The sequence below is a fragment of the Schistocerca cancellata genome, chromosome 2 (genome assembly GCF_023864275.1).
Source record: "Schistocerca cancellata isolate TAMUIC-IGC-003103 chromosome 2, iqSchCanc2.1, whole genome shotgun sequence".
In the NCBI taxonomy this organism is placed as follows: domain Eukaryota; kingdom Metazoa; phylum Arthropoda; class Insecta; order Orthoptera; family Acrididae; genus Schistocerca; species Schistocerca cancellata.
Window position 1 is genome coordinate 698,276,396 of NC_064627.1, and position 15,707 is coordinate 698,292,102.

At 38.8% G+C, this 15,707-nt stretch overlaps 1 protein-coding gene across 1 annotated transcript in view; it reads right to left on the minus strand.

Moving 5' to 3' along the window:
- The window catches only part of LOC126157737 (gustatory receptor for sugar taste 43a-like), a 107,490-nt gene that overhangs the window by 33,100 nt on the left and 58,683 nt on the right, over positions 1 to 15,707 (minus strand). Inside the window, exon 4 of the mRNA XM_049916395.1 lies at positions 11,112 to 11,201. Within this exon, the coding sequence (XP_049772352.1) occupies positions 11,112 to 11,201 (90 nt within the window). The remainder of the gene's footprint in view (positions 1 to 11,111; positions 11,202 to 15,707) is intronic.

Genomic DNA, 15,707 nt, shown 5'->3' on the forward strand with positions numbered 1-15,707 from the left:
CAAATTAATTGAGCTGTTGAAATTTACCTTGAAACATAACCTAGATGATGATCTTAGTGAAATTAAAAAGCTAATAAAACTACCCTTGACAGTATTGTGAAAAGAATAGTTGCTACTTACCATATAGTGGAGATGCTGATTTGCAGATAGATACAACAAAAGAAAGTAAGCTTTCAGCCCAGAAGGCCTTCATCAGAAATAGACAAAACACACACACACACACACACACACACACACACACACACACACACACACACACACACATAAATGGAACTAAAGCACACATGACCACAGTCTCTGGCTGCTGAGCAGCATCTGTGAGCAGATGGGAGAAGCAACCATGTGGTGGGGGCAAGGAAGAGGCTGGAACAAGGAGGAAGAGGGATAGCAGGGTAGGGGTGGGGACAGTTAAATGCTGCTAGTGGGAGCATACAGGGACAAAGTGGACAGAGCTAGGTGCAGTTGGTCAGTTAAGAGATTAGACAGAGGGCAGGGGGGAGGGGGGGGGGGTTGGTGGAATAGAAGGAAGTAAAAAGTGAATTGGTGAAATTGAGGGCTAAGTAGTGCTGCAGTGGGAACAGGGAAGGGGCTAGATGGGTAAGGACAATGACTAGTGAAGGTTGAGGCCAGGTGGGTTATGGGAGCATGGGATATATTGCAGTTCTCACCTGTGCAATAAAGAAAAGCTGGTGTTAATGGGAAGGATCCAGATGACACATACTGAAAGCAGTCACTGAAATGAACAACATTGTGTTGGTGGTATGCTTAGCAACTGTTGATTCAGCTGGTTCTTGACCACAGTTTGTTGGTTGCCATTCATGCAGACAGACAGCTTGTTGGTTGTCATGCCCACAGTGGTTGCAGCTTAGCTCTTAGATTATATGCCTGGTTTCACAGGTAGCACTGCCTTTGATGGGATACATGATGCTTATGACTGGACCGGAGTAGGTGGTGGTGGTGGTGGTGGTGGGAGGATGTATGGGACAAGTCTTGCATCTAGGTCTATTACTGGAATATGAGCCTTGAGGCAAGGGTTTAGGAGCAGGGGTTGTGTAGGAATGGATGAAGATATTTTATAGGTTTGGGGAGCGGTGGAGTACCACAGTGGGAAGGGTGAGAGTAGGAGTAGGACAATCCTCATATCGGGGCATGGTGAGAGGTAATCAAAATGCTGGGGAAGAATGTGATTCAGCTGCTCCAGTCCCAGGTGGTACAGAGTCACAAGGGGAATGCTCTTCTGTGACCAGACAGTGGAACTTTGGGAGGAGGTGTGTGACTGGTGAGATAAGGCATGGAAGATCTGTTTTTGTGCAGGGTTGGAAGGATAGTTACAATCTGTGAAGGCCTCAGTGAGACCCTTGATATATTTCAAGAGGGACCACTTGTCACTAAAGATACTACAGCAATGAGTGGCTAGGCTATATGGAAGGGACTTTTTGGTACGGACTGGGTGACAGCTATCGAAGCGGAGATATTGCTGGTGGTTAGTAGGTTTGATAAGGACAGAGGTACTGATGTAGCCATCTTTGAGATGGAGGTCAACATTGAGGAAGGTGGCTAGTTGGGGTGAGTAGGACCAGGTGAAGTGAATCGGAGAGAAGGTGTTGAGGTTCTGCAGTAAGAATGTTAAGAGAGGCAGGAAGATACTTTTGCTTAGCAAGAGTGACAGGGTACAAATTTCAGATTATCTGAGCAGTTGGCATCAAATATTTGGTGATGAGGGTGATGATGTGGAAAATGTAGGAAAAAAATTCAAAGGAATCATGCAATATACCCTAGACAAGTATGTTCTGAGTAAGGTCTTAAGGGATGGGAAGGACCCACCATGCTTTAATAGACATGTTTGAGAACTGCAACATAACTAAAGAGAACTTCACCCCAGAGTCAACAGAAGTAAATACCTAGCTGACAAACAAGAGCTGAATGAAGCAAAAATCAGGATAAGGAGAGTAATGACAGAAGCATTCAATGACTTTGGAAGTGAATCTTTCTCAATGATCTCAGGAAAAACCTTAAGAGGTTTTGGTCATATGTAAAATCAGTAAGTGGGTAAGAATCATTTATTTGTTCACTCAGTGACCATACTGGCACTGAAACAGAAGATAACAGAAAGAAAGAAAGAAGGCCAAAATACTGAATTTGGTCTTCTGAAATTGTTTCACGATGGAGCACTGTAACACTGTCCCTCCTTTCAGTCATCGTACAAACATCAGTTTGATAGATATGGAGATAATCAATCACAGAAAAGAAAAACAACTACAACCACTTAGTAGAGGAAAGGCATCAGACCACATGAGATAGTTATTAAATTCTACAAAGATTATGCAACAACACTTGTTCCCCTTCTAGCAGTAATTTATCATAGATTGTTTGAGCAATGAAGGGTACCTAGTGATTGGAAGAAAGTGCAGGTAATTTCATTTTTAAGATGGGCCGTAGGACAGATGAACACAATTACAGAACTATATTGTTGATGTCAATCTGTTGTAGAATCAAGGAACATGTTTTATGCTCAAGAATTATGATGTTCATGGAGAAGGAAAATCAACATGGATTCTGCAAACAGAGACCCTGTGAAGCTCAGCTCACTCTGTTCCTGCATGAGATCCACAGCACCATAGTCAATGGCACTCAGGCTGATACCATGTTCCTTGATTTCGGGGACGCATTTGACACAGACCCCCACTGACATTTAGTGAAAAAATACAAGCTTATCAAGTACAGAGCAGATTTGTGACTGGATTCAAAACTTCCTTGCAGACAGAATTCAACATGTGATTCATAATGGAACAAAATCAACAAATGTAAAGGTAATTTCTGGAGTACACCAAGGAAGTGTGATAGGACCATTACTGCTTACAACATATATAAATGATCTAGTAGAAATCATCAGATGCTCTCTAAGGCTTTTCACAGATGATGCAGTTGTCTATAACAAAGCAGCAATGCTAGAAGATAGTAATGATTTACATAATCACCTCCAGAGAATTGATGAATGGTGCTGACTCTGGCAGTTGACCCTGAACATAAATAAATGTAATGTATTGCACATACACAGGGGAAAAAACCACTACTGTATAACTACACTATTGATGACAAACTGCTGGAAACAGTATTTACAGTATAATATCTAGGAGTAACTATCCAGAGTGACCTTAAATGCAGTGACCACATAAAACAAATAGTGGGAAAAGCAGATGCCAGACTCAGATTCATAGGAAGAATCTTAAGGAAATGTAGCTCATCCATGAAGGAAGTGGCTCATAAGATCCTTGTTCGGCTAATTACTGAGTATTGTTCATCCATCTGGGATCCCTACAATATACAGCTGATAGAAGAGATAGAGAGGAACCAATGAAGATTGGCACGTTTCATCATAGGAACATTTAGTTGGCACAGGAGTGTTATGGAGATACTCAGCAAACTCCATTGGCAGATGTTAAAAAAGAGGTGATGTGCATCACGGAAAGATTTACTATTGAAATTTCGAGAGAGCACTTTCCAGGAAGAGTTAGACAATGTATAACTTCCTCCCTCACACTTCTCGTGTAATGTCCAGAGGACAAAATTTGATAAATTAGAGCCATACAGTGGCTTACCAACAATCCTTCCCATGCACTATTCGTGAGTGGAACAGGGTTGGAGGGCTCTGTTAGTGCTACAGAAAGTACCCTCCACCTCACACCATTAGGTGGCTTGCAGAGTATGAAGTAGATATATATTCTGGATGTTTAGGAAGGATTCCTCTAGATGGCCCATGAATAGGTTAGCATAAGATAGTGCCATGGTGGTGCCCGCAGCCGTACCCCAGATTTGTTTGCAGGTGATTCCTTCACAGGAGAAGTAAATGTGAGGATATAATTGGTTATGGCAACTAGGAAGGAGGTTGTAGGTTTGGAATACATAGGATGTGGGAAAAGGTAGTGTTCAATAACAGTAAGGCCAGGGGCATTAGGGATGTTAGTGTAAAGGGAGGGGCGTCAATAGTGACGAGCAGGGCATCATGCGGTAAAGGAATACAAAATGTGTAGAGTTGGTGGAGGAAAGGGTTGGTATCTTTAATGTGGGAGGGTAGGTTGTAGGTAATAGCTGATTGTGTTGGTGTACAGGAGCAGAGATTTTCTCAGTGGTTACACAGTAACTAGCCACAGTGGTGCGTCCTGGGAGGTTGGGTTTATGGACTTAAGGAAGGATGTAAAATATAAGAGTGGTAGGGGTGAGGAGAGAGAGGGACTTGGGGAGAGGTTCTGGGATGGCCCAAGCATTTGATGGAAGACTGGAGATCCTGCTGGATTTCTGGAATGGCGTCGCTGTATCAGGGTTTGTAGGTGGATGACTCTGACAGCTGGTGGAGGCCTTTTTCCAGGTAAGCCTTGCAGTTCAAAACAACAGTGGTGGATCGTTTGTCAGAAGGTAGGATTATAAGGTTGGGATCACTTTTTAGGTGGTGGATTGCACTTCTTTGTGCAGATGTAAGGTTAGTTTGGGGAATGATGGTGAGGCAAGGTTTGGTGTTTAGAAATTCTGGAAAGTTAACAGGGGGTGATATGGGGGCAGTGGGAGGTGGATCACAGTTGGATGGAAGTGTGAACTGAATCACACATGGTTCAAATATTGTTCTTTGATTGGGTCTGATTGGTAGGGCTGGTGGCAAAAAAAGTGTTTCCACTGGAGGGATTGCGAGAAGGAGAGAAGATCTTTAACAAGTCTCACATGATTGAATTTTGGAGTGTAGTATGCATGTGTATGTTGCCTATTTCCAATGAAGGCCTTGTTGGCTGGAAGCTTACACTCCAACTGTCTTTTTGTTGTGCCTACCTGTGACTTAGGATCTCCAGTATATAGTGAGTAGCAACTGCCCTTTTTATAATATTGTTATTATGCTGTCTTGGATTTTACGTTGTGTAATAAAAGTACTCTTGACAGATTCATAGCTATATTAGCAGCAGAATGCTGCTTTTCTCTACTGAAAAGAATAAAACTTTTCTAAAACACACTTTGAATTCAGAAAGACTAAATATGATTGCAGTGCTTTCAATGGAGGAAAATTTCTTCAGTTGTCATCCAGAAATGAAGGACAAAATTACTGACCTCTTTATTTTTAAATTAATAGATCAAGACTGAAATGTAACAATTTAGGTTAAAGCAAGTTCTTTTAGGATTTTATCAAATTTCTGAATGAACTTTCCTTTTTCTATATGTTTGTTTCATTATACACAATTTTAAAACAAAGGCTAAACTTTTTGTAGAGAAGCATGCCTACTAATTTTCATTAAAAGCCATCACTGGTTCAAAGTCAAAAAGTTTATTCCTAATGCAGTGAATATTAACTTGCAAAAGTTTTACTAATTTATTAGTATAATTCCTTTATTGTGTATTGTTAGTTTAATGACTGTTGTTCTTTAGCTCAGCTATGACTGAGAGCAGTTCCCAGATTGTAGATTTTCCCATAAAAAAGGGATTACTTTCTTACTGTTCTCACAACTATTCTGGTAAGTAGTACTATTCAAATGTATCAAATCTTGAATTATTTTGCTCATTTGTTCGCACAGAAAACTTTTTCTTTTATATATTAAATACAGACCATATCTTGTATGTCAATTTAATACAGTTTATCTGTACCCATTACATCTCATTTTGAGTACACCAAAAGCAGCTGCTTGATCTGAACTTGCACTGTTGTTAGTTCCTTGAACATATACCGTAAAGTCATTTTCTTCATGTGTCTTCTCATGCAGATTTTCCTCATGTGTTTCCTCATGTAGGCTGATGTCTTGTAAAACATTTTCAGGTTTTGCTCCAGCCTGTACTGAACCTGTCACCTGAACATCCTTTTTAAGTCTTGTATCATGTTGGATAATTTTCTGCCATGATTGATTGTCCATGAAAGTTCATGCCACTTTTTATTTGATAATTTCCCCAGGAGTAGACAACATTCCATTAGAACTACTGACGGCATTGGGAGAGCCAGTCCTAACAAAACTCTACCATTTGGTGAGCAAGATGTAAGAGACAGGTGAAATACCCTCGGACTTCAAGAAGAATATAATAATTCCAATCCCAAAGAAAGCAGGTGCTGACAGATGTGAAAATTACCGAACTCTCAGTTTATAAGTCACAGCTGCAAAATACTAACACGAATTCTTTACAGACGAATGGAAAAACTGGTAGAAGCCGACCTCAGGGAAGATCAGTTTGGATTCCGTAGAAATTTTGGAACATGTGAGGCAAAACTGACCCTACGACTTATCTTAGAAGAAAGGTGAAGGAAAGGCAAACCTATATTTCTAGCATTTGTAGACTTAGAGAAAGCTTTTGACAGTCTTGACTGGAATACTCTCTTTCAACTTCTAAAGGTGGCAGGGATAAAATACAGGGAGCAAAAGGCTATTTACAATTTGTACAGAAACCAGATGGCAGTTATAAGAGTCGAGGGGCATGAAAGGGAAGCAGTGGTTGGGAAGGGAGTGAGACAGGGTCGTAGCCTCTCCCCAATGTTACTCAATCTGTATATTGGGCAAGCAGTAAAGGAAACAAAAGAAAAATTCGGAGTAGGTATTAAAATCCATGGAGAAGAAATAAAAACTTTGAGATTCACCGATGACATTGTAATTCTGTCAGAGACAGCAAAGGACTTGGAAGAGCAGTTGAACGGAATGGACAGTGTTTTGAAATGAGGATATAAGATGAACATCAACAAAAGCAAAATGAGGATAATGGGATGTAGTCGAATTAAGTCGGGTGATGCTGAGGGAATTAGATTAGGAAATGAGACACTTAAAGTAGTAAATAAGTTTTGCTATTTGGGGAGCAAAATAACTGATGATGGTCGAAGTAAAATAACTGATGATGGTCGAAGTAGAGAAGATATAAAAAGTAGACTGGCAATGGCAAGGAAAGCGTTTCTGAAGAAGAGAAATTTGTTAATATTGAGTATAGATTTAAGTGTCAGGAAGTCATTTCTGAAAGTATTTGTATGGAGAGTAGCCATGTATGGAAATGAAACATGGACAATAAATAGTTTGGACAAGAAGAGAGTAGAAGCTTTTTTAAATGTGGTGCCACAGAAGAATGCTGAAGATTAGATGGGTAGATCACATAACTAATGAGGAGGTATTGAATAGAATTGGGGAGAAGAGGAGTTTGTGGCACAACTTGACAAGAAGAAGAGACCAGTTGGTAGGACATGTTCTGAGGCATCAAGGGATCACAAATTTAGCATTGGAGGGCAGGATGGAGGGTAAAAATCGTAGAGGGAGACCAAGAGATGAATATATTGAACAGATACAGAAGGATGTAAGTTGCAGTAGGTACTGGGAGATGAAGAAACTTGCACAGGATAGAGTAGCATGGAGAGCTGCATCAAACCAGTCTCTGGACTGAAGACCACAACAACAACAAGTTTCCCAGTGTCATTACAGTATTGGACACAGTCATTTGAAGAAAATACACTCCTGGAAATGGAAAAAAGAACACATTGACACCGGTGTGTCAGACCCACCATACTTGCTCCGGACACTGCGAGAGGGCTGTACAAGCAATGATCACACGCACGGCACAGCGGACACACCAAGAACCGCGGTGTTGGCCGTCGAATGGCGCTAGCTGTGCAGCATTTGTGCACCACCGCCGTCAATGTCAGCCAGTTTGCCGTGGCATACGGAGCTCCATCGCAGTCTTTAACACTGGTAGCATGCCGCGACAGCGTGGACGTGAACTGGTTGTGCAGTTGACGGACTTTGAGCGAGGGTGTATAGTGGGCATGCGGGAGGCCGGGTGGACGTACCGCCGAATTGCTCAACACGTGGGGCGTGAGGTCTCCACAGTACATTGATGTTGTTGCCAGTGGTCGGCGGAAGGTACACGTGCCCGTCGACCTGGGACCGGACCGCAGCGACGCACGGATGCACGCCAAGACCGTAGGATCCTACGCAGTGCCGTAGGGGACCGCACCGCCACTTCCCAGCAAATTAGGGACACTGTTGCTCCTGGGGTATCGGCGAGGACCATTCGCAACCGTCTCCATGAAGCTGGGCTATGGTCCCGCACACCGTTAGGCCGTCTTCCGCTCACGCCCCAACATCATGCAGCCCGCCTCCAGTGGTGTCGCGACAGGCGTGAATGGAGGGACAAATGGAGACGTGTTGTCTTCAGCGATGAGAGTCGCTTCTGCCTTGGTGCCAATGACGGTCGTATGCGTGTTTGGTGCCGTGCAGGTGAGCGCCACAATCAGGACTGCATACGACCGAGGCACACAGGGCCAACACCCGGCATCATGGTGTGGGGAGCAATCTCCTACACTGGCCGTACACCACTGGTGATCGTCGAGGGGACACTGAATAGTGCACGGTACATCCAAACCGTCATCGAACCCATCGTTCTACCATTCCTAGACCGGCAAGGGAACTTGCTGTTCCAACAGGACAATGCACGTCCGCATGTATCCCGTGCCACCCAACATGCTCTAGAAGGTGTAAGTCAACTACCCTGGCCAGCAAGATCTCTGGATCTGTCCCCCATTGAGCATGTTTGGGACTGGATGAAGCATCGTCTCACGCGGTCTGCACGTCCAGCACGAACGCTGGTCCGACTGAGGCGCCAGGTGGAAATGGCATGGCAAGCCGTTCCACAGGACTACATCCAGCATCTCTACGATCGTCTCCATGGGAGAATAGCAGCCTGCATTGCTGCAAAAGGTGGATATACACTGTACTAGTGCTGACATTGTGCATGCTCTGTTGCCTGTGTCTATGTGCCTGTGGTTCTGTCAGTGTGATCATGTGATGTATCTGACCCCAGGATTGTGTCAATAAAGTTTCCCCTTCCTGGGACAATGAATTCACGGTGTTCTTATTTCAATTTCCAGGAGTGTATATTTGTATCCACAAATCTGCTGCATTTGCATTTGTTGATTTTCAAAGATTTTTCCTTTTTAATTTACTTCATTCCAGACTGGTGTCTTATAATCTAAATTTGACCACAATTCTAATGTGTTTAAAATCATGATCATAACTTCAGGTTTTTGTTTTTAAGTGACAAAATTCCACACTTGAGATGTAATCATTCAACTTTGGTATTTGATTATACAGTTGTACAAACTCCACTTTCCACTAGTTAACTATAACTGTTTTCACAGCTGTGCTGTGTGCATCTACTCTCAGGGCCATTTTTCTAAAAGTTATTCTGCTGTGTACAACTCAGACAGCAAAATTTGTTTATTTGTATTGTACTGTATTTTATTGATGCAAGAACTCACAGTATTGTATAATTCATACAATTTTAGTTTAGATATATGCATGGAGGGAACTGCCATGACATCATGAATGTGAAGCTTACATCTGCCGTGTTACTTGCCACAAACACCAGTTTCTGGTGGAAGTGTTCTGATCAAATATGCGAGCTTGTGTCATTTACAGCTGTACTGATCATTCTGATTATAGTCTAAAGTGTAAATGATTCACATTTCATTCATAAGTGGATTTGTGCAAGCAATATTTTCTTTTATATACACAAATTTTGGTTGAGCTCCTTACTTTTACTTTAGTGGTTTTATTTCTGTCATTTGATTTTATGTTTCTTATCAATACAGTTTGCAAAGCTCTCTGGGTGGATGGTGTGACCAGACAGAGCAAATATAATTTCACCATTATTGGGAAGAGAGACCTAACATCAGTTTCATTGGTCGGTATTAAAGAAAATTCTGGATTACAAAGCTGCCTTTTCACATCACATACTTCTGTTCTCAGTTATTCAAAATGTAGAACAAAATGAAACTTGTATTAATGAGGCAAAATACATCATATTACTGGATAAAATATGCATTTAATACCAAAAATAGTGTGAAAATGCCTTCCTGATTTGTATTACTCACAAACGCACTGTAAAATTTTCGATTTAAAATAACTGTTGCATGCACATGAGATAAATTAAGAAGAAGAAGCAATCATAAACAGTATTCGGCTAATGTTTTGGGGCATCCAACATATCAGCACTGACTTCAAACAAACTTAAGTCTGTTGTGTCATCTTCCCTTATTATACCTACATGGATACGTGTTATTATTTTGATCTTTGTTCTGGTGTTACTGTTCATTTCATCTGTGATTGTAGTTTGTTTTGTTTGCAGATTTATTATGTTATAGTTGCTGTAAAATTGTAAGTATCAAGTGGTGTCATGTTATCAGCCTGAAATCCATATATTTATAATTATACAGCATGCATAGCCCAGTTAATTGTAATGTTTCTGAGCATTTGTGTAATTTGATTTGCAGTATCTTGTCAACTATTTTAAGAAAATTTATACATAATCAATAATTTTATGTATGTTCTTAAATCTCAACAGCATTGCTTAAGTTCAATACATGCCCCATGAATCGAAATTCTATGTTACAACCACTGCCTGCAAAACAGAAGTACCTGGATTAATGCATCAGTCTGTGCCCCCCTTAAACATTATATAGGGTACCCATTCAGAGCCACTGCACTAGTACTCTATAAATAAGAAATACAGTTGTTGACATCACTTTGTATATTAAATTCATGTATCTCATTTCCTTGTCTAAATAGTTTATCATGATTTCACACCACAGCTAGTTATCTACAAGTTTCTATGAAGACAATACCATAATAGAAACCAAAAGTAGTGACCAGAAAAATATATGACTATCAAACAACTGTTCATAGTAGCATATCAGTTCCTCTAGTAGGAAACATTCAACACTAAAAATAGCATACATATTAACTAGCCAATAAATAATGAGCACTAGTAAGATTTTGTAGTACAACAATCTACAGAAAAAATTGTGACATTTGTTTGTTGATATTGATTAATTTTTTTTCCTGGCATTTCTGCCTTTAAAGAAGATACATTACTTTAAAGCAGCAACTTTTGTTAATACTTTTACTCAAATTACAGGGGAGTAAGTGTAACTTTGATCTGATGACTAACGTAATCAGTGAAGAGGAAACAGAAAATAAATTGTTGTAACTAACACACACTTACTATGCATCCACTGACATGTTACAACACATTTTCTCCTTCATTGTTTTTATCTATTGAATACATTGAATTTAATTTAAGGTACTTACAAATACCATTTGCTGGATACTTACTGATGCTATAAGAGGAAAATCTAGGTTGCAGAATCCAAAAGCTGAAAATTCCACGTTTCGGTGAATTAACTGCATTGCAAAGACTTCAAGCTGCACAAAAAGGTTAGATCTTAATTATATATGGATTCATAATTATTTAAACTACTTGAAATAATAATAACACTTATGTAAAAGACAGCTCTTTTGTCTTTTAGTTTTTATTCCCTAATCAGTCAAGTTAAATTAAGAAGGAAAAAGTACTGTTCCAGGGACTCATAAATGACATTGTGTAAAATTTAGCACAGAAATAATAGGGGAAAAAAAAGTTAATTGGTCAAATGCGGTAGTTGAGAAATTTCATTCATTTCTAAAACAGTCTAACAATACTAAGAATCTAGTTTACAATGTGTCAGGGGGTGAGAAAAAACATTATTAACATCTGAGATCAAAGTAGCATGTAGCTTGTAGCATCTCATGCAGATGACTAGCTTTAATAGGGACCTAAAGGTACACTTCAAGCAATATAACAAAATTCTTCAAAGGTTCATAAAAAAAATTATGCAGTCCACACAAAACATAAGAAACTCTCATAATTAATCAATTATTCAAGATATATTTCCTGAAAGACTGTAATTTTTATAATAGTGTAGGAAAATTTTTTCTGATTCTCATGAGGAACTATTTATTAATCTCCTAGTTACAAACTTAAGTACTGAACTGTCAAAAGAAACAAAAGAACTTAGTCAACAAATCTGTGTTTTTACCATGAATATTGTTTCTCCACGAACACAAATAACTACTGTTCAGTATTCAGCTTCTTTGGTACTTTATCAGCCTTGTGGGAAACCCTTAAACCCCCATCTGAATTCTACATTTGGTTGTCCTGACAGTCATCAGACTTGGATAATGGGTAGCACTTAGCCAGGGTTGCATAATTCAGCCCATGTTGTTGTTGTTGTTGTTGTCGTCCTGGGACCCTCGTGATTATCTCCTTCTCTGCATACATCATAAGTATCATAAGTTTTAATTTTTTTAACTCGATAGTGGCCTTAATTCTTGGTCTTCAGCTTTAGTGTTGGTCCAGTTTGTGTTCCTTTTATTGCCACCAGGCAACCAACTTTGTATTTTGAGGCTTTCTCCTGACATTGATTGAAGCTAACATGATTTTCTTCTTGCATCTTGCTGGTCTCTAGCTTAGCATCTTCTTTTAGTTTACTGCAACTCTTATCAAATGAATTAATCATTTCTTCTTCTAATAATTTTGTGATGTGAAGATCAGTCTGTGGATGCACCTTAACTCTTAGCAAAAGTTCCGATGGTGTTCTCTCAATACCCTGTTGTAAGTTGAATACATGGCATGTTGAACCAATGGTACAACCTTGTACCATTCATTAGAGCTATCAATACTGAGCTTAGCTATGACTTTAGCCAAAACAGTACTGATCCTCTTGACCTGTCAATTGACTCTAAGGAGTCCTGTCATTATTAAAATGTGTTCAATTCCTTCTGTAGTGCAATACTCCTAGAATTCTTGAGAATTAAAGTAAGTCCCTCCACCAGTAATTACTGGATTTCCAAAATTAGTTTTCTGCAATTCCATATTACTAATTGCTTCTGTCGATTTTGTAGACTTTACAGGATATAGCCAGGTAAACTTGGCAAATGTATCCATAATACTTAGAATGCAGTTGTATCCATCTTGCATTAATTGAAGAGATCCAGTATATCTATGTGATAAATATGTAATAGCTCCTTTCTTTAAATAAGAGAAGAAGGAAATATTCCTTCTTTCCTTATTTCTTATTCACAATTAAACATTTTTACACAATTTGAGATCACTCTTTTCACCTTGTCAGTCAAATATGGTATGTAATAATTGTGTTTCACGTCTTCCTCAGTCTGCTTAACTGCATGATGACGTTTATCATGCACAAGCTTGATGATTTCACACTGCATAGTGCATGGAACCGCCAAAGTCACTCATCCATCATAGAACTTTAAAAGAATTACATCTCTCATTACAAAGTTTCCATTAGACTGTTCTTTGAGAATGATCTTGATCTAATGGAAAAATATATTGTGAACTTGGAAGTGCATCAAACAAATAATAGGCTTAAAGCAATATGTAATAAATTTAACAATGGGTCTTTGCTTAATATTACCAACCTAGGAAGGTACCTGCACACAACTCATGGTATATACATGAGTAAAAGAGGTAAAAAGATTGTCAGTAAATTAATTACTGAGGAAATCAGGCAAAGTTTTACACAGAGTTGTGTCAGTAAGTGCATTGGCATGTAAGGACACAACCCACACAGACAGGTTCTGCCACACAAACAGCCACTGCTGGCAATCCAGGGAAATTTTAAAGCCTGCCTGGTAGCCCCAAATTAGCCTTTATGGCCCAGCAGGAGACACTAAGCCCTAATATCATACAGCAGAATTTTTGTATTCTTAAGAACAAACAATCTGGTAGGGTGACACCTCCAAACAGTGCTCAGAAATTAAAATTTACATTCAAATTACTTCAACAAAACTTTCAAAGTCTTAGCAATAAGCACAATGAGTTGAATACTGTTGAAAAAATGGAAAACTTTGATGTTCTAGTTACATGTGAACATTGGTATACAGATGAGCCAATTAGTATGTGTCAGGCATACTCCATGAAATTTTGCTCTGCCTTCAGTAGAAAAGAGAAATGTGGTGGTGAGGTAGCTATCTTTGCAGCAAGAGGTAGTAATTACAACATAATAGATGTAAGTAGATTCAGCATCAAGAGTATAACAGAACTAGCAGCAATTAATTCGAAGTGATGCAAAGAGAACTTCATTATTATAGGACTATAAAACCTCCATCTAGTAGCCTAGATATTTACTTTGATGTTCTTAATGACCTGCTTGTTGACACAGAATGTAAACACTGCAGTAAAAATGGCTGGGTTAACATCATACTAACTGGAGATATGAACATTTACATGCTGTCTACTGACTCTAGCTTGAAAAAACTAATACTAATACTAACTCAATTTAACTTAACTTTCTGATAAATGAGCCCACTAGAGAGGTCAATAACATCAAATTATGTATTGACAATATTATATCTAAAATGCACCACTTTACATACAATACACCAGTGCTGAAACTTGCCAAATCTGAAATTGAAAACTACCACTCCATCTGCATTTTCTAAGGTAGTTGTGAAAGTTATTTGCACTAGACAAATGACATTCCTTCATCAACACAATTTAATATTTGAAAATCAGAATGGCTTTTTGAAAGACAATTCAACTTAAGTAGTTGCAGCACAATTAAGAGACAAAAGAATAACTGTCATAGAGAACAAGGTGTTTGTTACTCGAGTGTTCCTTGATCTAGAAAAATTCTTTGATTTTGTCAACATCACCATATTACTTGACAGGCTGTGGAACCTGGGTATTTGAGGAGTAGGCTGCAAGTTAATAAAATCATACATGAGAAACAGAAAACAATTTGTACTACTTAAAACAAACAGTGGGCCTTTCAAATCCAAAATTACTATCAAATACGGAGTGCCTCAAGGTTCTGTCTTGGGACACCTTCTTTTCTTGATTTATGTTAATAAAATATGGTACTGTTCTCCTAACTCTAAAAAAAATATTGTATACAGATGATATATCAATTGTGTGCAAAAACAATGCATATGACAGTCAAGAGGTGTAGTGCAGTGTAATCAGTGAGATAGTCAAGTGTTTCATCAGTGATAACCAGCTAAATGAATGGAAGTGCTTCAAAGGCTGTGATAATGGATTTTAGCACCACAAAACAAACAGAATTTGGTATGAAATTATCGATAGGAAAAGACATTGTAAAAAAGGGAAAATAGGCAAAATTACTGGGCGTCATGGTCCAGGACAACCTCAAATGGGACATACACACAGATTCCTTGCCTGTAAGTTGTTAAAAAACATCTTTGCCATACACATGATTCACAAACGTTGTGAGGATACACGCATGTACTAAAAACTGCTTATCATTCATTATTATCATCAAATTTAAGCTATGTAGTAGAAATATGGTTTGCAACAACACTATCCAACCTAAGCACGTTATTAACACTACAGAAAAAAATTATCAGAATTATTTGTGGTACTAAACCTAGAGAACCATGTTGGAACCTGCCAATGCCCCACCAAAAAGTTTCACAGCTCTTCCTACTAGCAAATTAAAAGAGCAGCTAAAACAAATTTTTATTGAAAGTCCATTTTATTTCCTAGATGAGTACTATATCTAAATGAAAAGTACTTTGCAAGTACAGCAAGCTCATAGTTTGAAGTAATTCACAAGTGATCTAATGATAACACAAAATATTTGTAATACTGTTATTTGTATATCAACAAATGTAAAATTTATTGTTACACACAAATCTTTAGTTGGTAATCTGTATGATGCATTGAAACTGGTTTATTTCCCTGGATAGTCTTTGATTATCTGATGTCGAAAAAAATGATTATTAAACAATCTGTGAAACCTAACAGTACATTCACACAATGGCTTAAGGCATCTACATGTTTCATCCTAGTACCTTCTTTGCTTATGTCCGTGTAAAGTTCAGTTTTGTGTTATGGACTGTAAATTTTTA